The sequence below is a fragment of the Gorilla gorilla genome, chromosome 12, assembly GCF_029281585.2.
Source record: "Gorilla gorilla gorilla isolate KB3781 chromosome 12, NHGRI_mGorGor1-v2.1_pri, whole genome shotgun sequence".
Taxonomy (NCBI): Eukaryota; Metazoa; Chordata; class Mammalia; order Primates; family Hominidae; genus Gorilla; species Gorilla gorilla.
The window spans coordinates 136,213,642-136,237,148 of record NC_073236.2 but is presented as its reverse complement, the minus strand read 5'-3'; the positions used below and the strand labels follow the sequence as shown (position 1 = coordinate 136,237,148).

The following is a 23,507-nucleotide window of genomic DNA, read 5'->3' as shown; positions in this document are numbered from 1 at the left end:
GCACTAACACTAACGATAGCTGATGAGCCAAAAAAATTTTGCAAAACAATCTCATACTGTTTTAAGAAAGTTTATGGATTTGTGTTGGGCCACATTCAAAGCCACCAAGGGCTTCATAAGACCCACTGCCCATGTGTTGGACAAGCTTAGCTTAGAGAATCATTATAAATTTCCTGTTGATTTTATTTCCTGCTAGGTAGCTGCCTACTTTTCAGCACTAGATGGCACCTTAAGCCCAGGATTGCTTCATTTGTAGTAAGCAATCAAATTACTGCCCATCAGAATAGGGGAAGTCCCAGGGAGCATATTCTAGTGCTGTGGGAAGGTTAGCTAGGTGTTTGTCTCTAGGGCACCTGTGGAACAAAGCTCCTACAACATGGTGTTGCTGAACAGCAACTCTGATTTGGTGTTTCCTCTGGCTGAGTTACAGGGTTTGCAGGGCTGGGGATGTCTCACCCTCAGTGTGAAGCCTCCACCTTATGGATCATGAGAATGGGTCACCGTGGCGCCAATGTCTCAAGATAGGACCCTTTCCCATGAGTCAGGGCTGGGTCAAATAAAGGAGCCCCCGCCTCTCAACCACACTCACCCAGGGCTTAGCCTCAGTAACAGGCATATAGGGGCAGAATGAGAAGCCCTGATGTCCTGCCTCTCCTGGGAAGACAGCCCTGCAACCATGGGCTGCACTTGTTTGCAGTCTCCACTTTGCTAATCTGGGAGAGGGTGTGAAGGTGAGGTCTTGCTTCAAATACCGCAGACTCTCACTGTTCTTACTGAATTTTAGCAGATATTCTTGAATAGATGTTGCCGAATTTTCCGTATGCCCTTAGGACCATTTCCAGAGACCTGAAGTGTTTTCCCATCCCCCAACCCCCCTAAATTTTACCAGCTCCACTGAGGAACAGGACAGCAAAGCTCTCCTGCCGTCATGCCAGAAGTGGTTCTCTGGAACCTTATTTTAGATGCAATGTTTCTCTGGTTATGATGCTTTAAAGTGAGACATGAAAATGGAAAGATCTAAACACGTTTACTAATATTAATTACTCACGGAAATAATCTGTTCTAAAAACAGTGCAAGAAAATGAATGAGCAAAGCTTACAAGAGATTCAGACCTTTTCCCCACTTGTTAATTTAACATACACTATGGAATAACTACTTTGAGCTACAGACTGAGCATTGGCCATAAAATCATTTTCCTGACAATGTGTAGGGCAGAGCCAACAGAGTGTATGCTTCATGAAGAAAGTGCTGTGAGTCCAGATTTTCATTTTTGTACACCTGACACTTAGCACAGCATGGGGAACACAGGAGAAACTCCATAACTATTTGTTGTTAGATTTAATTGACAGAGTCCTTGTCCTTATGAAGTGAATAACCCAGTGGGAGACAGATAAGAAAAATAACTTTGGGAGGCTGAGGTGGGCAGATCACCTGAGGTCAGGAGTTCAAGACCAGCCTGGCCAACATGGGGAAACCTTGTCTCTACTAAAAGTACAAAAATTAGCCAGGTGTGGTGGCGGGTGCCTGTAATCCCAGCTAGTGGGGAGGCTGAGGCAGCAGAATCGCCTGAACCCGGGAGGCGGAGGTTGCAGTGAGCCGAGATCGTGCCACTGCACTCCAGCCTGGGCAACAAGAGTGAGACTCTGTCTCAAAAAGAAAACAAAAGAAAACAAAACAAAAAACTGCAAAATAGTGATACATACAACAAAAGTATTTTGGTAGAGCCATAAACATTTCTATTTGACTATTTCTGATCCACCAAAATAGCAACTTTATATGTCCAACCCAATTTGCACAGGATTCACGAGTTGAGGGAGGGTCTAAAATAGTTTCTGAGTGGAAGCCCTGCTTTTCTGGGTTGAATATGAAGGGTCCCTAAGCACATAAAAGCTCTTTCCTAATTGGTCAGCATTGATGGCCTGAAGAGGAGAGATGGGCAATGCCTGCATGCAGATTTCATGTCCCAACTCTTAGTGGCATCTTTAATTGCTCCATGAGGATTCCACCTAGGATCCAGGTGTAAAGGGAAAGGAAGCTGGGGAAAACCAAGCTGATGTCACAGGGACACACTGAGTGGGAATGGGTTGGTTTAAATGAGATGTACTCAGAGGATGAAGAGTCATTTCTGGGATTCCTTGGCAGCTGTGACTAAAAGCAAGTTTGGATATTAACTCTGTAAAGAAGAATCTTATTTTTTAAAATGTGAAATTGACTTCATTTTCAACAGATGAATATCTTCTATACCATTAAAGCCAATTATAATATTTAATGAACTAGAATGGCAGTGATATTACTCTCATAGCCCAGCTCCTGCTGAATGACTCCCTCTAGGATATTTTCTAGGGTTTTATGCCAATGAAGTTTTTGGTTTTATTTGTTGTAAATAGCAAGACTTCCATTGTTTTACCAAAACATTTTCAGATCACTCATTTTCACTAAATTTGTAAAATAAAAACCTATAGGGCATGTTTTAGTACAATATTTTGATTAAATTAATTTTCTATATTAAAAATGCTTGGTTTCCACCTTCTAGGAATTAATATTTGAAGAAACAAAACATTCGTTCTACTAGAATCAGATGCTGTGAGTTGATTTTGGTAGCTATTTGCTGCTCTGCAGACCTAATTTCAGGCTGCTGTGGTTCTCAGCAGCAATTTGATTTTGTGAATATTATCTTTTGTATTCTGAATCGCATTGCTAAGCAGGGTGGTGTTGTAAAAATAAAAACATAAGGTTCTCTTGCCTGAGTCTGTGTGGGAGTCAGCGATGCTTATTTCTAGCATGAAACATTGTTTGTATGGTGAATCTCCCAAATGCTGTTTGACCTTGGAGTTGTTCATTTAATGAAAAAAACTTCAATGCCTACTAAGTGCCCAGACCTCTTCTAGGTAGAGACGATACAAGAGTGGTACAGAAGTGAACAACACAGGTAACTGGTCTGGCCTACAAGGATTTCGCATTCTGGGTATTGGAGACTGATTTTAGCAGGAACTTAAAAAGATAATTTCAGGCTGTGATTAGAGCTCTGGAGTAAATAACAAAGAGATATGATAAAATGTAACCTGGGGAGTCAGGCAGTGGCTGAATGGAGGAGGGAGGAGACAACTTCAGAGCATGAGAGGAAAGACTTTTCTGAGGCCATGCCTTTAAGGTGAGGAACATAAGTAATCTTTTGGAGAGCTGGGAAAGTTGTTCTGGTATAGGGTAATATCAAGTGCAAAGGCCCTGGGGCAGTGGGCTTGTTGTATTTGAGAAACAGCAGGTGGGTGTGGCCAAAGCCTACCAAGAGATGACACTGGAGAAGACAGGAGGGTCCTGTAATTTATGATACACAAGCAGCCATTTTTACAAACAATAACTAAGGCACCTTTCCTTTTCAGATGGTGGAATTGCACGACTTAGAGTATTCGGTACTGGACAAAAAGACTGGACTGCAACTGACCCCAAAGAACCTGCAGACCTAGTGGCCATCGCTTTTGGGGGTGTCTGTGTAGGATTTAGTAACGCTAAGTTTGGGCATCCAAACAATATAATAGGTAAGATGATATTCTTGGAGCTGGCTTATTTAGGAAGTCTGGGTACCGGCATTAAATACCCCAATATGGTCAGAGTGATTTAAAAGGAAAGGCACATCTCAAAGCACAGGAGTGGATGAGATTAATCTTCCATGTGTAGGATTTGATGCCTTTATGACATGAAATAAGTCAACATTACCAATTTTTCTACCTAATTTTGGCCTAAATAGCTGCTTTAAAAGGAAAAGTAAAATTTAACTAACCCTATGATTGTTTGTGAATTTACTGAAACATTAACTTTAATGAAAATAACTTATGTAGCAATGCTCAGATGCATAAGATCTGTAATTTAATTACAGCAATGTATTCCTCCTCATAGTTAAAATCATGCAGTTTACCATTCAACAATGTTATTTTCTGTAGGAGTTGGCGGGGCAAAGTCTATGGCGGATGGTTGGGAAACTGCAAGAAGGCTGGACCGGCCACCAATATTAGAAGTAAGAAGTTAAAAATAACTATGGTTTAAAGTTTTTCTTAAAAGTATTTTTTGGAACTTTTCTTTTAAATAAACTTTTGCACATTTTAGAAACCTCATATGCATTGTTCTAAAGGCTAATTACTATGATTTATATTTTCCGAATTTCCCACTGTTTTCATAATATCAGGGCAGAGACTCAGAAGCCCAAACATACTGGTCATTGCCAGCTACGCCAATGCATTTTTGGAACATTCCTCTGTTTCTTCAATAAAGAAACAAAAGGAACTGCGATTTAATAATACAAAAGTTATGAATAAATGTGTTGGGAGATCTGGGGAAGAACCACTAGTTTAGTAATGTTTGATATCTGTGTATCTCAGGATTACACCACTTATGTGAACTTGTGATGGACAGGGCGCTCTAGATCCATGCAGCTGTTTAATTTGGCCAGTAACTAATTTGAGATAGAGAAACCAAGATGAAGTGAAACAAAAAATACAATGCCTTTCAATTTGCAAATCCCACCAAAAACTTGGTCAGAAAAGTGCCCTCCCCTTCCTAAGTTAGATTTCACGTCACCTGATGCTTTGAGATATCAATGAACAGACGCTCCGTTCTCAAAACTAAGGTTTGAACGCACATCATGTATCAGTATAGGTTTGACCAACAAAATATGTACCTTGAAAGGTCAAAACAAACTAATTAGAGGACCTACGGACTGGATTAGATAAAGATTGCTGCACGTATAACATTTTGCAGGGATCTGTAATTGACATAGAAATTTAGAAAAACTTATCTGGGACCCATGAACTCACAAATTGGCAAGAGACATTTAAGAAATGATAGCAAAGAGGCAATTTACATGAAAGCGATTTACACATCAGGCCACAGGAAACACTCTTCTATAGTAAGAAATAAAAGAAACACGTCAACCTTTTTCACCTGTTGGTTTTTGGGACTGGTTTCTTGAATGACTCGAAGTTCATTTACCATTTTCTTCTCTTCTGAATTCCAGAGTGATGAGAATGGCATTCTCTTGGTTCGGGGTTGTGAATGGGCAGTTTTCCGATTGGCACATCCTGGAGTAATAACTCGAATTGAAATTGACACAAAATATTTTGAAGGTAAATGCAAAGCCATAAAGAAGTACCCTATAATTGGTGTGTTTATTCTAAAGACTGAGTTCTATGGAAGTGGGACTGAGGACACTGGGCTTTCGGTGTGGATTCCCCGTTTAAGCTGTGTAATTTTGAGCATGCTACTTTAACCCTTAGAACGCTATCTGTCTGTCTGTCTGTCTGTCTGTCTATCTATCTATCTATCTATCTATCTATTATTTATTTATTTTTTTGAGATGGAGTCTTGCTGTGTCGCCCAGGCTGGAGTGCAGTGGCGCAATCTCAGCTCACTGCAACCTCCACCTCCAGGGTCCAAGCGATTCTCCTGCCTCAGCCTCCCGAGTAGCTGGGATTACAGGCATCCTAGACAATACCTAGCTAATTTTGTATTTTTAGTAGAGATGGGTTTTTGCCATGTTGGCCAGGCTGGTCTCGAACTCCTGACCTCAGGTGATTCACCCGCCGCAGCCTCCCAAAGTGCTGGGATTACAGGCCTGAGCCACTGCGCCCGACCCTTATTTATTTTTGAGATGGAGTCTTGCTTTGTCGCCCAGGTTGGAGTGCAGTGGCATGATCTTGGCTCACTGCAACCACTGCAACCTCTGCCTCCTGGGTTCAAGCGATTCTTCCTGCCTCAGCCTCCTGAGTAGCTGGGATTACAGGTGCCCGCCATCATGCCTGGCTAATTTTTGTATTGTTAGTAGAGACGGGTTTCACCATGTTGACCAGGCTGGTCTTGAACTCCTGACCTCAGGTGATACGCCCGTCTCGGCCTCCCAAAGTGATGGGATTACAGGTGTGAGACCACGCCCAGCCAACCCTTTGAACTTTAGTAACTCCTCTATAAAATTCACATTTGGGCTGGATGACCCCCAAAGTCACACAAGATTCCATGACACTGTCCGGCTCTTTACCACAGAGGCTCTGCATCCCCCTTGGAAAAAGAGCCTGTGAAAAGCACCGGGATGGGAGGCACCTTTTTACAGAGAAGGGTCCTAAGCAGATTGACCAGGGAAGGGGAGTGACCATTTCTTCCCCAGGCTTCACTTTTAAGGCAGTGGTTTACACATTTTTAAAACCGTACACCTCTATTTGTTTAAAAAATATTTGGACAAACAACCCTGATATTCTGTATTTACTGTCTTATGAAATACATATGTGTATTATTAAGACAATTCAAAAGAAGTTGCTACACTTTTATAATTGTTATGTGACATTTTATAAGTACTGCATTGAGTATTCCACATTAGCCATCTTTGAATAAATAGTGGCATTTTGTATTCATGTTTTGGGTGAGTGGTTTTTATTTTTATTTTTATTTATTTATTTATTTAATTATACTTTAAGTTTTAGGGTACATGTGTACAACGTGCGGGTTTGTTACATATATATACATGTGCCATGTTGGTGTGCTGCACTGGGTGAGTGGTTTTTAAATGTCTTGGGAATTATTGTGACTTTACTCAATTACTAACCATTATATCAAATTCAAGGCCAGGCTCATCATTAACAGTAATGCCTATAATTATTTCAAGAAGTCTTGGTAGTTTTAACTTATTTTGGAAAGACGGCATTTTATCTGTTTTTTCTTTTAACTATTATTTTAGGTTCAAGGGTAAATGTGCAGTTTTGTTATATAGGTAAACTTGTGTCATGGGGTTTTGGTGTACAGATTATTTTATCACGTAGGTATCAAGTATAGTACCCAATAAGTATTTTTGCCTGATCTCCCTCCTCCCACCCTCCACCTTCAATTAGGCCCCAGTGTCCATGTGTTCCCATTATTTAGCTGCCACTTATGTAAACATATAGTATTTGGTTTTCTGTTCCTGCGTTAGTTTGCCAAGAATAATGCTCTCCAGCTGCATCCATGTTGCTGCAAAGGACATCATCTCATTCCTTTTTGTGGCTGCATAGTATTCCATGTTGTATATGTATCATATTTTCTTTAGCCAGTCTACAATTGATGGACATTTAGGTTGATTCCACGTCTTTGCTATTGTGAACAGTGCTGCAATAAACATACATGTGCATGTCTTTATGGCAGAATGATTTATATTCCTTTGGGTATATGCCAAATAATGGGATTGCCGAGTCCAATGGTAATTCTGTTTTTAGTTCTTTGAGGAATCGCCACAACACTTTCCACAATGGCCAAACTAATTTACACTCCCACCAGCAGGGTATACATGTTCCCTTTTCTCCACAACCTTGTCAACAACTGTTATTTTTTGATTTTTTCATAACAGCCATTCTGACTGGGAGATTGTATCTCCTCGTGGTTTTGATTTGCATTTCTCTAATGATTAGTGATGTCGGCCATTTTTTCATATGCTTGTTGGCTGCATGTATGTCTTCTTTTGAAAAGCATTTGTTTATGTCCTTGGCCAACTTTTTAATGGGGTTGTTTTTTGCTTGTAAATTTGTTTAAATTCCTTATAGATTCTGGATATTAGACCTTTGAAAGAACCATAGGTTGCAAATATTTTCTCCCATTCTGTAGGTTGTCTGTTTACTCCGCTGATAGTTTATTTTGCTGTGCAGAAGCTCTTTAGTTTAATTAGATCCCATTTGTCATTTTTTTTTGCTTTTGTTGCAATTGCTTTTGGCATTTTCATCATGAAATCTTTGCCAGTTCCTATGTCCAGAATGGTATTTCCTAAGTTATCTTCCAGGGTGTTTATAATTTTGGGTTTTACATTTAAGCCTTTAATCGATCTTGAGTTGATTTTTGTATATGGTGTAAGGAAGGGGTCCTGTTTCAATCTTCTGCATGTGGCTAGCCCGTTATCCCAGCACCATTTATTGAATTGGGAGTCATTTCCCCATTGCTTGTTTTTTTAAGACTGCATTTTAGATCTGGTTATGTGGCCATGGTTTTTACTTTTCAATGTGGCTGACTGAGGGTCAGGTGAAATGGCAGTTCTGGATTTTCTTCATTTTTTATGGTATCTTTAATCCACAGTTCTCTGCATGAATGGTTTAAAATAACTTACTTATTTTTGTGAGGGATGCTTTAGTTAAAACTAGATAACAGTAAATCCACTTAAGCAGACACCCAAAACTGCAATAGGTCATGAATCTACCACTGTCAATCACTCAGGATACTTCTGGTACATACAATATGATGACTGTAATGGAAATGAGGGAGCATGGCAGTATCCACTTATAGCAATAATATAGTAGGTTATATCAAATACACAAAGCTTAATATACACATACATATGTATGTATATCAGACAAATAGAAATAGCAGCTCTAATGTTCTCTACTTGCGTCCTTTGTGTCCGTATGCACCCCAGGGGCATGTTCGCCCACCCTGGAGACTACCGTTTTAAGAGATGGGCCACAAAGGGGGCATGTGAGCCACAGTCTCCTCTTTTCCAGGGTTCTTGATTAGCAGCTCCTCCTCTGTTGATCCTAAAGAGCCCCAGTAGAAGTTCTCTCTTCTCAAAGAGAGTGGGACCTTTCCCTCAAGGTCCTCTAACCCCACTGAACACACGATTCCTATGATATTCCAAAGAGAGAAGAATCTCAGGACCATATACTCTCACCTGAAGATGACTCAGAAATCCCCAAATACATGTGTGTGGCTGGTGCCCAGCGCTAGCTAACATAAAACTCAGTATTTCCTTTTGATTGTCATGTTAAAAAATATGTCATAGGAAAATATTTTCCAGCTTCATAATAATTTCAGATGAGCCACATAGCAGTCTGCAAGTAATTAAATCTGCAATTGAGGAAGCTTATCAAATACATTCAGATTTCAAAGTGAGAACGCTATACATGCAAATTGAAATGCGCCAGCCCCTTCACATATGGCGGACTGCTTCTGAGTCCTCTGAAAAAGAAATGTCTATTTCATGAGACAATCTGAGCCTCACAAACCGGTTTGTTCCTTCCCTCACATACTTCATACCTTTGCTTTTGCTCAGGAAGAGCAGGGACTTGTTTTTTGCTGGGTTTTTGATCTTATTAAAAAAGCATGATATCCTATACGCCAAACTGAGTGTAAATGCGGGCAGAAAATCACGCTGTGTTTTGCTCCAACAGGCAATGCTCCTGACAGCTGTAAAGTGGATGGGTGCATCCTGACAACTCAGGAAGAAGAAGACGTGATCAAGCAAAAGTGGATTCTCCCGGCCCACAAGTGGAAACCACTGCTTCCAGTGACCAAGGTTTGTGTGGTATGTTATTAGGAGCCAGCACTCAGACTGTGCTATTTCCCTAAGATTCTCTTTTGAAGGATTAGGATACGCTCCAAAGTTTCTGCTCAGTTTAATGGTAAAATGAATGAGGTTTAAAACCCCTATCTGCAAACTTTAAGAAGAAAGGCTCTATTTCTCTCCACTTTTGTATTTCCAAATTTTGTTAGAACAAAATTGTTAAGTGTTCAGAATACATACGTGGAAACATGTCTCTGCATCATGTTTAACTTTCTAGAAGGGGCGACTAGCACATTTAAAGCTCTAATGGAGTGTCCACCTGCAGGATGGACGCTCTGAGATATTCCACAAGTATCTTCTTTGATTTAGAAAGAGGGTCAGGCTAGAGGTGAGAGCTGCTCCCATGTAAAGATAGGAAATAATCTCCGGGAGAGACCAAGATGGTCTCTTCCTTCATTTTCTTATCAATTTGCTTCTGTGTAATCAACTATTAGAAACAACTGATGGGCATTTAGGTTGCCCATCAATTGTTTATTGGGGCCTGATTATTCATGTATTATTTGGGCATCCTATCCCTACTAGCAGATTTTCATGGAAAGCCCAATTATCATCAATTAATAACTTATTTTAAAGCCCCTTCGGTTAAGTCTAAGCCAAAGGTTTGCCCGGGGCGTGGGCTCATTCGGCCACACATGCCCTGTTAACAGACTAGGACCTCTGCATCTGCTTGCTTTTCAGTTGTCTCCCAACCAAAGTCATCTGTTCGATAGCTTGACCCTAGAGCTCCAAGATGTCATCACTCACGCCAGGCTCACCATCGTCCCCGACGGGGGAGTGAGCCGCCTTCGGCTCCGGGGTTTCCCCAGCTCCATCTGCCTCCTGAGGCCCCGGGAGAAGCCCATGATGAAGTTCTCGGTGGGCTTCAAAGCAAACCCTTAACACACACAAAGCCCCGGTGTCGGACACACAGCAGTAATTTCCCAGTCATAGTCTTCTTTTCAAATGTTTTGAACACCTGGTGATTTAATAAAGTGGTTGTCTCACAAATTGATCTCTGTATTTAATGTTGCTATGAGGCATTTAGTAGCTTACATACTGGCTATGGCTGTGACTGGTGGTCTCTAAGGAACTACTTTTTTTGAACATTATATTAATACTCATAATATCAATATCTGTACCTTCGGTGTGGACTTCCAGCCGTAACATGTAGCCTACTGTCTAGAATCACTCAAGGGGACTGGCCTATCTTTACCCAGAGTAGGAACGATTCTTCCAAAGACCCCCTCTCCCTTTGAATCCTTCTTAACCCCAATGAGGATGCGTTCTGAATGGCACACGCCTGACACCGCACACCAGCGGCTATAGCGCTGTTCCTCACGGCCTCCCAGTGGCTCTGCACAGCTCCTCCTCTGGTGGAAAAGCTCAAATTCCCCACTCTGGACCAGGAGTCCTGGAAGATACTGGGGCTGAACCGGTCAAATTCAACCTAAGATCAAAGAAACAGAGGCTCAAAAATGTGAAGCAGATCCCAGCACCCATCCAATGTTGATTGTCAAGATGGTCCTGGTCCCTCCCTGACCCTCCTCTCTACGGCTTCTACAGAGGAAGGCGGCCAGTGTAGGGGGAGGAGGCACGGTGGGCGTCCCGGGGCGCTCAGCACAATCATGCTAGCCTCCTCCTCCTCCTCTTTTCCAGAGCTCTGCCGCCACGCCCCTCACCTGCCCGGGCTCCCCGTTGCCCCCTCACCTGTCTCCGCCCTGTGCCGCGCCTCACCTGCTTGGGCTCCCCATTGCCCCCTCACCTGTCCCTGCCCTGTGCCGCCGCCTCACCTGCCCGGGTTCCCCGTTGCCCCGTCTCCTGCCCCGGCCCCGCGCCCCTCGCCCTGGCGGCCAGGCGGTCACAATCGCCCAGGGTCGCGTCAACACGCAGCCTCCGCCCGCCTGGCAGCCCCGTCCAGTCCCCGTCCCCTCCCCGTCCTGCGCCAGCGGCTGGAGCGGACCTCCCGTCGGCGGTGCCTGGGCCTGGGCGCGGCTCTGCAGGCGTCGCTGCCCGCGCTGCCGCAGCCTCTCGGCCCCGGCGAGCGAGGAGCGGGGCGCGGCTATGGGAACCCGCGGGCCCTCCGCCCTGGTGGACACCACGCCCGCCAAGACCATCGTGGTGTACCGCAACGGGGACCCGTTCTACGTGGGCAAGAAGTTCGTGCTGTCGCGGAGCCGCGCGGCCACCTTCGAGGCGCTGCTGGAGCAGCTCACGGAGCAGGTGGACGTCCCGTTCGGCGTGCGCCGCCTCTTCACGCCCACGCGTGGGCACCGGGTGCTGGGGCTGGACGCGCTGCAGGCGGGCGGCAAGTACGTGGCGGCGGGCCGCGAGCGCTTCAAGGAGTTCGAGTAAGTGCGCCCGCGCCCCCCACGCGCCCTGCGCCCCTCCCCGCCCTCTTGGGTCTGAGCGTGGTCAGGGCCGTGCTCCCCAGGTGTCCTCCCCAGGCTTCCCTCCCGGCTCGGGCGCCCATCTTTCGGCGTGGATCCAGCGCCGCCCGCGTCGGGCCGCCCCAGGCCACGTGGTTTCCTGGGGGCGAAGCCGAGGCAGCCCCGCCCCCAGAGTCCCTTCCTATGGGGCAGGGCGGGCCCTCGCCGGCAGCGATTCAGGACCGCCCCAGAGACGGCCAGGAGGGCGTGGGGGAGGGGCATGGGGCAGAAACAGGGGGGGTGTGGAGGAGGGCGTGGGGGAGGGGTGTGGAGGAGGGCTTGGGGGAGGGGTGTGGAGAGGGGCGTGGGGGAGGGGTGTAGAGAGGGGCGTGGGGGAGGGGTGTGGGGGAGGGGTGTGGAGAGGGGCGTGGGGGAGGGGTGTAGAGAGGCGCGTGGGGGGAGTGGGGAGAAGTGTAGGGGAGGGGGGAGGGGGGAGGGGCGTGGGGGGCAGGGCCTGGGAATTGGGCGGGTTGGGCAGTTCGCATTTGAAATCGCTCAGGGTGACCCCTCTCACTCTGTGTCCATCACTTGGTCCTGCGTGCATTTTCAAGCTTGCCTTTAATTGAACTATTGCCCTCCCACGGTTTGTGTCTGTAATCCCATTATTGCAGCCTGTGTCTGCTTTCTGTGATCTCAGCTGCTTTTCTCTCCTGATCCTCTGTTTCCTTGTAGGTTTACTTATTTTTTGACTGTGAACTACTCCTTTTGTATAGCTTTGTGTGGGGACATTCTTCAGGGCTGAGATAAAAGTGAGATTCCCCAGAGAGAATTTCCATTTTCTTCTTTCAAATGCTCTCCGTTCAAAAATGCTCTGAATTAAATCAGCAGCTTGAGTTTTGTTTGTTGTTTTTTGAAAAAGTAGTAGGATTTAGTATGAGGGCTGGTGTATGGTTCCAAATTCTTAGTGGCATTTGCAAAGATGTGAATTTACCATTCAGTTGTTTCTGAAGAAAAATCGTAAGTCACAGGCATCACAGTTGCTAAGAGGTAGAATCTGGATTAGCATATTTCAGATTGAAATTTATTACTATGATAATCCTGTTATGTATGAGAATTCATGGACAAAATTATATTCCTTTATAGCCATGTGATTTGTAATTATTTTTTCCAAGCTAGTCAGATGGTGTGAATATCTAGAACTGACATCCTACCCAGGATCCAGTGTTCAGTGCTGATTTACAATTAAAGAATATATTTCTACAAAAACTGCCTTTAAAGTCCTTTTCGATACATATATAATGAAAAGTATTTAATTTTATCCCAAGACATTTCCTTGTAAAATTGGCCTGTGTTTTACATGTTAGCAAATGAGGAAGGAAACGTATCAAGCACCTGCCACGAAGCCTGGAGTGTGCCTGGGAGATGTTACTCTTTCCCCTTGCTGTGGGGCTGGATATTTCCTAACAGACCCTGTTGTACCTCCAGTTTTGTAGAGAGAGTCTCGAGTCTCATGGTTTATTTAAAATGTTTTGGACATGTAGCAAAAATATTGAGAAAAAATTGAGGTGTTTTTCTTCCCAGTGCTCTTACTGTTTATTTTACTTTTTGGGAGGAAAGAAATGTCACCCACCGCAGAGGGAGGGGAGTTGGGGTCCGTGTGGCAGACAGCCTGGGTTATTTTGCATTATCTATTATCCATGCATCTTCACTGCTGTAAAATAGATGAGCCACGTCTGCATGTGAAGTTCAACATAGAGAGCACGTGGGGTTCCTTTTCTTCAGTTTTTTTTTAGGTCAATGAGTCTGAAATTGGAATTCAGACTTTGGTGAACAAAGCTCTGAAAAATGTGACTGGATTTTCACTGGTATTAGTAAAATAAACTAGCTCTTGGAAATTTATATTCTGTAATTGCTAAGCCATTGAGCAGTTCAATTAATTTTCACCGGAAAATAATATTCTAATTGTGTCACCAGCAAATGAACTTTGAAGTGAAGCCTGTTGATACATTAGTGATCCGGGAGCTCCCCTCATAATAGTGGTTTCAAGATGTGCATTAAAAAGACAAACACCAACAAATCTATCCAATATCCAGTCATTACTCAGACATTTCCTGCATTTCCTGGAAGAAAATAATTTGAGACCCAAAGGACATAATTTTTTTCTTTATAAAACAAAATATTATAATAATTACTTTTCAAAACAATGACGTGTCATATAAAGCCTAGAATTAATATTTCTTTTGTGGAGAAAGCCACATTTACAACAAAATCTAAATCAGGGTGTTGTGTATGTGTGCACGCATGTGTGTGCGTGTGTGTGTGTGTGTGTATGTGTTTAGGGGAGGGACCCCAAAGAATTTGAATGCTTAGGAATATTACCCTGTTTACTTTAGAGCTTGTTGCTGAGACATGAGTGTGAACATGCTATTTGAATCAAACTCTCCTCGTTCTTCCTCAACCCAGCCTTTTCCTGTCATCTCCCTGGCCACCCATTTGTACCTGGGAACTAGCCGCAGATGACAGGAGAAAGAGGAAAAGTGAGTGGAGAGGAAGTTGTGATAGATGACAGGAATGTTGGCCTCAGAGCCAGAGACTGGTGGAATTTAATCCTGGCTTTGTCTACCTGAGTAACGTTCAACAAGTGAAATAACCTCTCCAAGACTTGGTTTCCTCATCCATAAAACAGGCTTGCTTCACATCCACTCTGCGGTACGGTTGGGAGAATGGAATGAATGCAGTAGGGTAAGGTGCCTGGCACGGATTCTCATGGGTGGTTTCTTCCCTTCCTTTGTTCTCTGGAAGTAGCCAGGAGGGAGCTTGCACCTCATGGTCCCATCACTGCTTCACAGACCCACTCCCCGCCCACCTCAGGGCAAGCCAAGCCCACCCAGCAGGCTTCTCTATGTGCCTGAGTTAAAGACCTCAGGCTGTCTGAGGAACTATTTGTCCTTTCTTTCTGTTTTTGTATGTTCTTGGGAGTGCAACATTGAAATAATAAATAGTATTTTGTGTTTTTGTAGGATCTTTTAATGCTTTTTTTCTGTGTTAAATTTTATTTTTTGGTTCCATGTAATGAAAATCAGATGTCTCATTTGGGAGATTAATGTTCATAAACAAATATGGAATTTGGGAATTTAGAACAAATTTAAAATATTTATTTGGAAAACAGGAAGCCTAGACTAAGCTAGTGAAGAGTGGATACAAGGGCCTCTAAGCAAGTGGAGAGGCTCAGGCTGAACTCAGCCAGCAGCCATGTTTTGTTCAGTTCATAAAATTTTCCAAGATTTGAGTTGGCTGCAACATTTTATAATTGGGAGAATTCATGTAATAATATGAACTTTTGGTCTCCCTTGGAAAAAATAGGGGATTTGATTGTTCAGAGGACTTGGTTGTAGCTGCGTGCATCTCCACTATCTGGACCTGTGAGGCCCTGTCCGCCTCAGAAGGGAAAGGATGGTCCCACCAGCCACAGCCCCCACCAGCCACAGCCCCCACCAGTCCCTGAGACCACGCTTGGCGAGTGTCATCATTTACTTGACCAGTTTCTGTGGGGATCTGCATCCGTGACTCTTTATTGAACACTTAGTTATTTCTTCCCCTTCTATTTACCAGTCTAAGTTGACCCTTCTCTGAATATTGCTAAAACTATCAAAAACAATAACAATCTCAAATACATATTTTTTTAATCAGGAAGAAACCTTAGTATCAGATATAAATTTGAAGGTATTATTTATTACCCATGAAAACATTTTATTTTTGAGGAATATGGAAGTCCCAAAAGTCCCCAACAGTAAAAAAAATTGTGTTAGTAGGGCTCAGACACATTTTATGCTGGTGACTCTTTTCCAGTTTGCAGTTTTGGCAAAAGGAGAACAGTGCTGAATTTCTGTGAGCAGGAGGGAGCGGTGGGGGTGCGGAGGAGCCGGAGGAGAATCTGGGTTTCTGTTCCGACCTTAGCCTGTCATGGGAATATTGATGAGCTTGCAGTTCTGGGCCTTCAGCGACCTGGTTAAAGAATGCTGTTGAATTAGATGATTTCTCAGGTTTCTCTTTAATAAAATTACGTGAGGGAAAGCAATGTCACTTAAGAGACACTTTCAAGGGGCAGTGCCAGTGGTACCCAGTGTGAAAACTGTCCTACAGCAGCATTGCTATTGTATTCTGATGTGGATTCTAACAACGAGAAAATTTTAGATCCTAGTTCCAAATTGCTGTGGGGTTGTATCTATTAAGCCGGAAAAGGACTCGTTTCTAAAGAGTCTGGAACTTTCTATGTAAATATCTTCCTTCTAATGATGTTTTTTTCTTTCTTCTTTTGCAGTTATATTCATATAGTTCCCCAAAAACCTGCAAAGATAAGGAAGTTGAAGGAAGTAAGTGTTCGCTTCTAACAACTAATAATGGAATAAATTGGCCAACTTGGTAAAAATTTAAATGTCGCACGGAATAATTGAAGTTTTACAGAAGCAGTAAATGCCTGCAGAGATGTGTTGCTCTTGAAGCCAGAACACACTGTGCAAGCTTATCATACTTGTCAAAGCACTGAAGTAACCAAGCGGCGGAAGGCAGTGAAGAGAGGCTAAGATGTGCAGAGGGAGATAGTCATCTCTGAGGCACACCGTGCAATTAATTCAAGTGTTCATTTTCCTTTTGTTTTGGGGGGGTTTGGAAAGACAGGTCTCAGGAAAAGTTATTTAGAATTATGCAATGTTGAAGCTAATTATAATGCTAAATTTAAAGATTTGTCCCAAGTGCTCAACATTTTTGTACGTGATAGACATTTATTAGGTCTACAGGACAGAACATTCCATCACACCGTTCTTATCATTTGATTCTTAGTAAAAATAACCATTTAATTTGTTTAAAGAGACATGCCTTTTTTATAAGCAATAAAAACCACAGTTTTAAGCCAGGTAGCCTGTTGATATTTAGAATTTAACATAATTTTTACTTAAAAACGGACTTTTGTGGATTATTACACAGGTGAGTTACTTTGAGGGCATCTACTTCTGTAAGTTGTAATGTTGCTGTTCTTAAATTTCCTCACCTGTAAAAGGGAGGTGATAATAGATACCTCAGAAGCTCGTTGTAAGGACTAAATGGTAAAATCTGTGTAATGCGCCAGCACTAGTTAAGTGCTTCCCCTCCACATCCTGCAGAAGCGGCTCTTCTCTGTGTCTTGGGAGCATCACCCAGAGCTCCATGCAGGACACGCCAGCAGCCCCAGCGTTGTTCACAGGCACCAGCTTCCAGAAGCGTTCCGCTGCCTTCTTGGAGTCTGCCCTTGAGGGCAGTTAAAATAAGTCAAATTTATTACTTTACTCACCTTAAATTGTAACTTGCCAAGGACGAGAGGGCAAGTTTCCAGCTAGAAAGCAATTCTGGCAGTCACTGAATTTCAGGGCTACCTTAATAAAGAGTGTGGAAATGATTTGTGATCATCCTGACACCTCTATACCTGTTTCCCCTCTCCATGTGGGGCTGGGAGCAGGATTAAGCAACAATTTTGGAAATCACCCTTGAGAATATTTGTTAGAGTTTGAGTCTCGGTTCATCCTTTGCATATTTCAGTGATTTAAATAAGATATGATTTAAAAGGCAATATTTTAGGACAGGGAGGAAATTTCAGACTATCTTGTCAAAACTTCTTGTTTTCTAGTAGAGGAAGCCTTGGTCTACAGACGTGAAACGCTGAGCAGGCACACCAGGATTTCCACACCCGCGCTGGCCTTGTCCTCCCAGGGCAGGCATTAGGTTGCTGGGCACTCACTCTATGAGGCTATAGTTACCCAAAAGAGTTTAAAAATTTTTTATTTTTGAATTTCCACTTTGTTCATTTCAAAAATGTGATTATAAAAGTAGTTCTCATTGAGAGAGGTGTCAAAAATACCGTGCAGAAAATCAAAACTACGGTGAGATACCATCTCACACCAGTGAGAATGGCTGTTTAAAAGTTATTTTATATTTTTTTCTTCAAGTTTTATTTTAAGTTCAGGAGTACATGTGCAGGATGTGCAGGTTTGTTCCACAGGTAAACATGTGCCATGGTGGTTTGTGGCACAGATCATCCCATCTCCTAGGTATTAATCCCAGCATCCTTTAACTACTCTTCCTGATGCTCTCCCTCCCCTCATTCCTCCTCTCTGACAGGCACTAGTGTGTGTTGTTCCCCTCCCTGTGCCCATGTGTTCTTATCATCCAGCTCCCACTTACAAGCGAGGACATGTGGTGTTTGGTTTTCTGTTCCTGCATTAGTTTGCTGAGGATAATGGCTTCCCACTCCATCCATGTCCCTGCATGAGTACATTGTGTGATGCTGAGGTTTGGGGTATAATTTATTCTGTCACCCAGGCAGTGAGCATAGTATCCAATAGTTAGTTTTTCAACCCTTGCCCCATTCCCTCCGTCCCCCATCTATTAATAGTAGTCTCCAGTGTCTACTGTCATCATCTTTACACCCATGAGTACCTACTGTTTAGCTTCCACTTACGTGTGAGAACATGGAGTGTTTGGTTTTCTGTTCCTGCATTAATTCACTTAGGATAATGGCTGCAGCTGCATCCATGTTCTTTTTTATGGCTGCATAGTATTCCACGGTGTATATGTACCACATTTTCTTTATCCAGTCCACCACTAATGGGCACAAGGTTGATTCAATGACTTTGCTATAGCGAATAGTGCTGCAATGAATGTATGAGTGCATGTGTCTTTTTGGTAGAATGATTATTTTCTTTTTTGAATGGTAGTTCTAAGTTCTTTGAGAAACCTCCAACGGCCCTGCATAGTAGCTGAACTAATTACGTTCCCACCAACAGTGTATAAGCATTCCCTTTTCTCCACAGTCTCACCAGCAACTTCTGTTTTTTGACTTTTTCAAAATAGCCATTCTGCTATTATTAAAAAGTCAAAAAACTACAGATGCTGGCAAGGTTGTGGAGAAAGAGAACACTTTTACACTGTTGGTGGGAGGGTAAATTAGTTCAACCATTGTAGAAGACAGCATGGTGACTGCTCAAAGACACTAGAGGCAGAAATAGCATTTGGCCCAGCAATGCCATTACTGGGTATATACCCAAGGGAATATAAATCATCCTGTCATAAAGATACCTGCACATGTATGTTCACTACATTACTATTCACAATAGAAAAGACATGGAACCAACCTAAATGCCCATCAATGACAGACTGGATTAAAAAAAAAGTGGTACATATACACCATGGAATACTATGCAGCCATAAAAAAAGAATAAGACCATATTCTTTGCAGGGACATGGATGGAGTTGGAAGCCATTATCCTCAGCAAAAATAAAATTTTTTAAACTCTTTTGGGCAACTATAGCCTCATAGAGTGAGTGCCCAGCAACCTAGTGCCTGCTCTAGGAGGACGTGATTTTTAATGCCTGAAAACTATTCCACCGTGTGAGTTTATCATAATTATGTAGCTCATCCTCTTTGAGCAGACCTTTGCCTTTTTGCTATTTTAAACGGTGATATAATGTAATGGACCCTTTGTGGAGACACGTTTGTTCACATTAATGATTGCTTATAGAGAAGTAGAATTAACACGCATTATTTTAACCTCTTTACTATTTACTTCTGGATTGGATTCCATAATATTTCTGAAAACTTACATTGCTTCTGACAGCGTGTGAGGTGCTCAACACCACCCTCTGGGGTCGTGGGGATGGAGCAGTGTCATGTCAGCGTGCGTGGCCTGGAAGTGCCTGATGCTCATGATCCTGCCCCCATTTCCTTTTGTGGAAGTAGTCACCCCTAAAAAGGGTTTGCAATTATTATTGTTTGTTGTGTAAATGCTTGTCTTGGTGGGACAAGCATTTGCCTGGACACATGTCAATGGTGGAGCCAACCTGAATGAGTTGGAACCACCACCAAGAGCTTTGGCCGACACACATGATTTACTCCAAGAACTCTGCTGTGCCTGGAGGGGACTGTAAGAGTAGCTGAGATTCAGAGCTGTGTCCTGCTGCCCCACACGAGAACACAGAGCTAACCGGTCACAGGAGCGAAGGCTGCCCGTCACTCCCAGTGGCATTACTACTACTTACTAAACCACAGTTTGCCTGCCTTGTGGCTTATGGGGATGCACCTATGATCCCAGAGACAGTATAATACCTAACGAACTAAAAGACTTGTTGGCCAGGTGCCGTGGCTCACACCTGTAATCCCAGCACTTTGGGAGGCGAAGGTGGGAGAATTACTTGAGCCCAGGAATTCTAGACCAGCAAAACCCTATCCCTAAAAAAAAAAAATTATCCAGGCATGATGGCACGTGGGAAGCGGAGGCGGGAGGATCGCTTGAGCCCAGGTGTTTGAGGATGCAGTGAGCTATGATTGCACAACTGCACTCCAGCCTGAGCAGCAGAGTGAAATCCTGTCTCAACAAAAGAGAATTGTCTTTGCTTGTTTTCCTTGCTTATTATGTTCCAGAAATAGAAATGCTTTGGTGAGATGCCAAGTGCCAGGACTTCATGGGTTTCTTTGTGAGGCCCCCATGCTGCCGATTTTCTGTGTGACCATATTCACATAGCCAGGGCTGAGATGCCTGCACGCCACACTGTGCATTGGAGAGTCATGTCAGTCCTTGAATGCTTCATCATCGTGTTCAATGTCCAGAAGTTTCCTCTCTTTTAACACGGAATGTTGTGTGGCTTATGTTCTCAGCATGTTTTCACACCTACAGTCTCATCTGCAAAAATGGAAAAATAGCAACCATGTGAGTGAGGCAGAGCAGGCCTTAATACCTGCCATTTAAAAGATGAATAAAGAGTTCAAGAAAGGTTAAGCACCATCTGCCTTTGGGTGGCTCGTTTGCAGTAGAGCTTGGACTAAAATCAAGCATTCTAGGAATGACTCCAGGATTTCTCCCACTCTTTTCCCAGGAAAAGACCCATGACTGTTTTTGTACAACTTGCTAGTATTAAATGAATTTCTTCCATTTAGTTCAAAGAAGTCATCGTAGGAATTTCTTCTGATAGATGTTCAAGCCCTTACATCACAGAAAGAGAACCCTGGTGTGCAGTGGCAGCGGAAGGCACCCCCCAGTGTCTTGAGTGAAGGTGCAAAGCAGCTCTCCCAGGGAAAATGCGGGGAGCCAGCAGGATGGGGCACAGGGTTCTCCATGATCCATGCGAGGGGCTGGGGGAGCTTCCATAGGAAGAGCACCAGAATGAGGGCCTTCCCCCTCTGCTGCTCCACCTCTTTCTAGGGTGAGTTGAGAACAGCTGCATCCCGGGTGCCCAGGGTCAGGGGAGCTGCATGCCTCGGCCCTAAAAGCTCCTGGAAACCTTGTTGGAAGTCAAGGCCATGTGCAGCCCTTCCTGCACCGGTTCCAGCTTGATAGGCCTTGGTCTGATCACACACTGGGGTTTAAGGATGTTTACAGTAGCATTTTGATTTTAAATTACAAAATGCTGGGGACAACCTGAATGTCCACCAATAGAGAAATGGCTAAATGATTCGTGTTATGTTGTCCCAGGATTAGATCTGTAGGGATTGATCTAAAATGGTATCTGTCATAATGTGAGCAAGATTAAGTGAGATGATCTTTGTAAATCACTTTGCCTGTGCTTTTGACATAGAGCAAGAGCTCAATAAGTAGTTGGTGCTATTATTATTCATAATGCCTTTAAATTGTAGCTGATCCTATCCAAATTTGAGATCCATGATTGCCTACAATTTGAATACCAGTGTAAACTGTTTTACAAATTAAATGTGGCATAAGCTTTTGCCAAGTCCAAAAATTCGATGTCTAAATGTTTTACTAAGTCATTTAGCCTTAGTTTGTGATACAGTAATACAGAGCAGAAAGACCTAGCTTCTGTAAATTATTCTTTCACAGAATTTCTGTTTTGATCAAAATACATTAATGGGAAAATTGAAGAAGCTTCCCAAGAGATTTTGATTTATGTAGAAATTTACTTAAAATTAATTAGAATACCATAATATACATTTAATATTGTAATAGAAATGATTTTAAAATACTTCAATATAATGAATTTGAAGTTGCATTTCATTAAATGGAGGGACAAGGACAATTAGATTAGGAACAAATGCTCTTGGGGTCTTGGCTTTCAGTGACTGTGCCATGTTGGTTTAATGAGAAAAGTGCCCTTGGTCTTACTTCAATGGAAGGACTTCTATTATAGTACAACATTGAGATTTCTGGTTTGTAATCTCAACTTGTAGAGATTTAGGCAGATTTGCTAGGAACAGATGAATCCCAATTCAATGTTTTTTTCCCCCCACGAAGGATCTGTTTCAATTCTGCTCTTTCAGTGGGCCTATCCTGGACTAAACAACAAGTGTACCATTCCTTTAGACCACATTTTTGTCATGGAAGAGAAGGATGTGATTTGCTGAGTTGAATTTTTTAGATCACTGAAGGCTACCAATGAATCTAACTCAAAGGATGTTTTAAAATTAATTTCTTAATATACATTTTAACAAAGTGTTTTACATGATTTCCTGCCTTACTGAAAAGCCTGGAGAATAAAATTTAACTTTGTCCAGGTGACTCAAGCTTAGGCTGCAGTACTTTGGGCTGGCTGAACCAATACTCACTTCCACTGTACTTCTTAGTGATCTTGCCAATGGCGAGACCACTGTTTGCCGTTTGCTGCTGACCTGTCAGGAACACATTTGGAAGCTTCTGCTTCCATTTTTAAAAAAGTACCCTATAATTCATGCTCATTGTAGAAAAATGAGAAAATATATGTAATTTAAAAGAAAAACATATTCATAATCCTATCATTCAGAGATTAACCACTGTTTTTCCATATGCTTTTGACATGTACACGTATACCTACATACATGTATATACTCCTAGCTTTATAAATGTATTTATTTAAGCAAAATGGGAGCATAATCTACATTTTTTTCAAAACTCCTTTCTATTTAATGATGTATCATGAAATCTCTACATGTCAAGCAATATATTCCTGTAATACTTTTTAGTGGATTTAGAATGTTGCATTAAGAGATGTATAACATATGTTTTTAAAACCAGCCTTCTTTTGCTTGACATTTAGAGAACCTTTTTATATGTCCTACTAAACTGCTCTCCTGAGAGATTATACCAAGTTAAATCTGTGCCCATTGTGAGACTGGGTGTTTCCCACACCTCCCAAACACTGTGTGTTATCCTTAATTTTCCCAACACATTGCCTTGCTGGTGCCATAGCTTTGTGGAAATATCATAGGCTCTGTCATTTGGACAAATTAACTTCTCTGATGCTCAGTTAAGGGGTATGGCTGTATCTAAGAAATAGGGGTTAAATGTAATTATGCCTGTATTCTGCTCATCACAACATCCTAAACTTTCAATCCATCCATCCATCCATCCATCCATCCATCCATCCATCCATCCATCCAATTTAATCTGAATGCTTGTGTATTTGGAAGTGTTTGCTTTCCTGTGGCTGATTATGCCAGAGCAGCAACACAAAACCAAATAATATGTGTATGTGTACTAAGCCCAACGGTTTTTTCACTAAATACTTCTTGAGCACTGGTTATGTACCAGGTACTGTTTGAAGCAGTTGTACAAAAAGGAAAAACATCTCTGCCCTCAAGGAGCTTGCATTTCAGGTGGTGAGACAGATAATAAACAAAATCCATACAATATAGAGTATGTGGGGGATATGAAATGTCATGCTGGGGGCTGTTTGATTTTAGGATGACCAGGTGGTCTTCACTGAGGAGGTGACTTTTGAGTCCAGACTCAAAGAAGTAAGGGAGGTGCCTATTTAGATATCTTGGGCAAAGGCATCCTGAGAGGGAGAACCGATGGTGCAAAGGACACTG

General features: G+C 42.8%; 2 protein-coding genes and 1 long non-coding RNA gene across 8 annotated transcripts in view; 2 read left to right on the top strand and 1 right to left on the bottom strand.

Moving 5' to 3' along the window:
• The window catches only part of ALLC (allantoicase), a 45,580-nt gene extending 35,255 nt beyond the window's left edge, over positions 1-10,325 (top strand). For 2 of the 3 annotated variants that reach the window (XM_019021608.4, XM_019021609.4), the window contains 5 exons: positions 3,382-3,537; positions 3,940-4,013; positions 5,010-5,118; positions 9,166-9,299; positions 10,017-10,325. In XM_019021608.4, the coding sequence (XP_018877153.3) occupies positions 3,382-3,537; positions 3,940-4,013; positions 5,010-5,118; positions 9,166-9,299; positions 10,017-10,217 (674 nt within the window). In that variant the 3' untranslated portion in view covers positions 10,218-10,325. The remainder of the gene's footprint in view (positions 1-3,381; positions 3,538-3,939; positions 4,014-5,009; positions 5,119-9,165; positions 9,300-10,016) is intronic. The other variant, XM_004028785.5, reaches the window with a different exon arrangement.
• On the bottom strand, positions 10,311-11,639 carry LOC129531774 (uncharacterized). Its single transcript, XR_008677168.2, has 2 exons — positions 11,504-11,639; positions 10,311-10,764 (listed from the first exon to the last, which is right to left on the bottom strand). It is a non-coding gene; the product is annotated as an uncharacterized lncRNA (long non-coding RNA).
• The window catches only part of DCDC2C (doublecortin domain containing 2C), a 146,924-nt gene continuing 134,446 nt past the window's right edge, over positions 11,030-23,507 (top strand). For 2 of the 4 annotated variants that reach the window (XR_010130074.1, XM_055378719.2), the window contains exons 1-2: positions 11,030-11,665; positions 16,005-16,056. Coding sequence is in view for 3 of the 4 variants with exons in the window: in XM_055378719.2 (XP_055234694.1) it covers positions 11,379-11,665; positions 16,005-16,056 (339 nt within the window). In the remaining variant the exon portion in view is untranslated. The remainder of the gene's footprint in view (positions 11,666-16,004; positions 16,057-23,507) is intronic. The other 2 variants (XM_055378721.2, XM_055378720.2) reach the window with 1 other exon arrangement.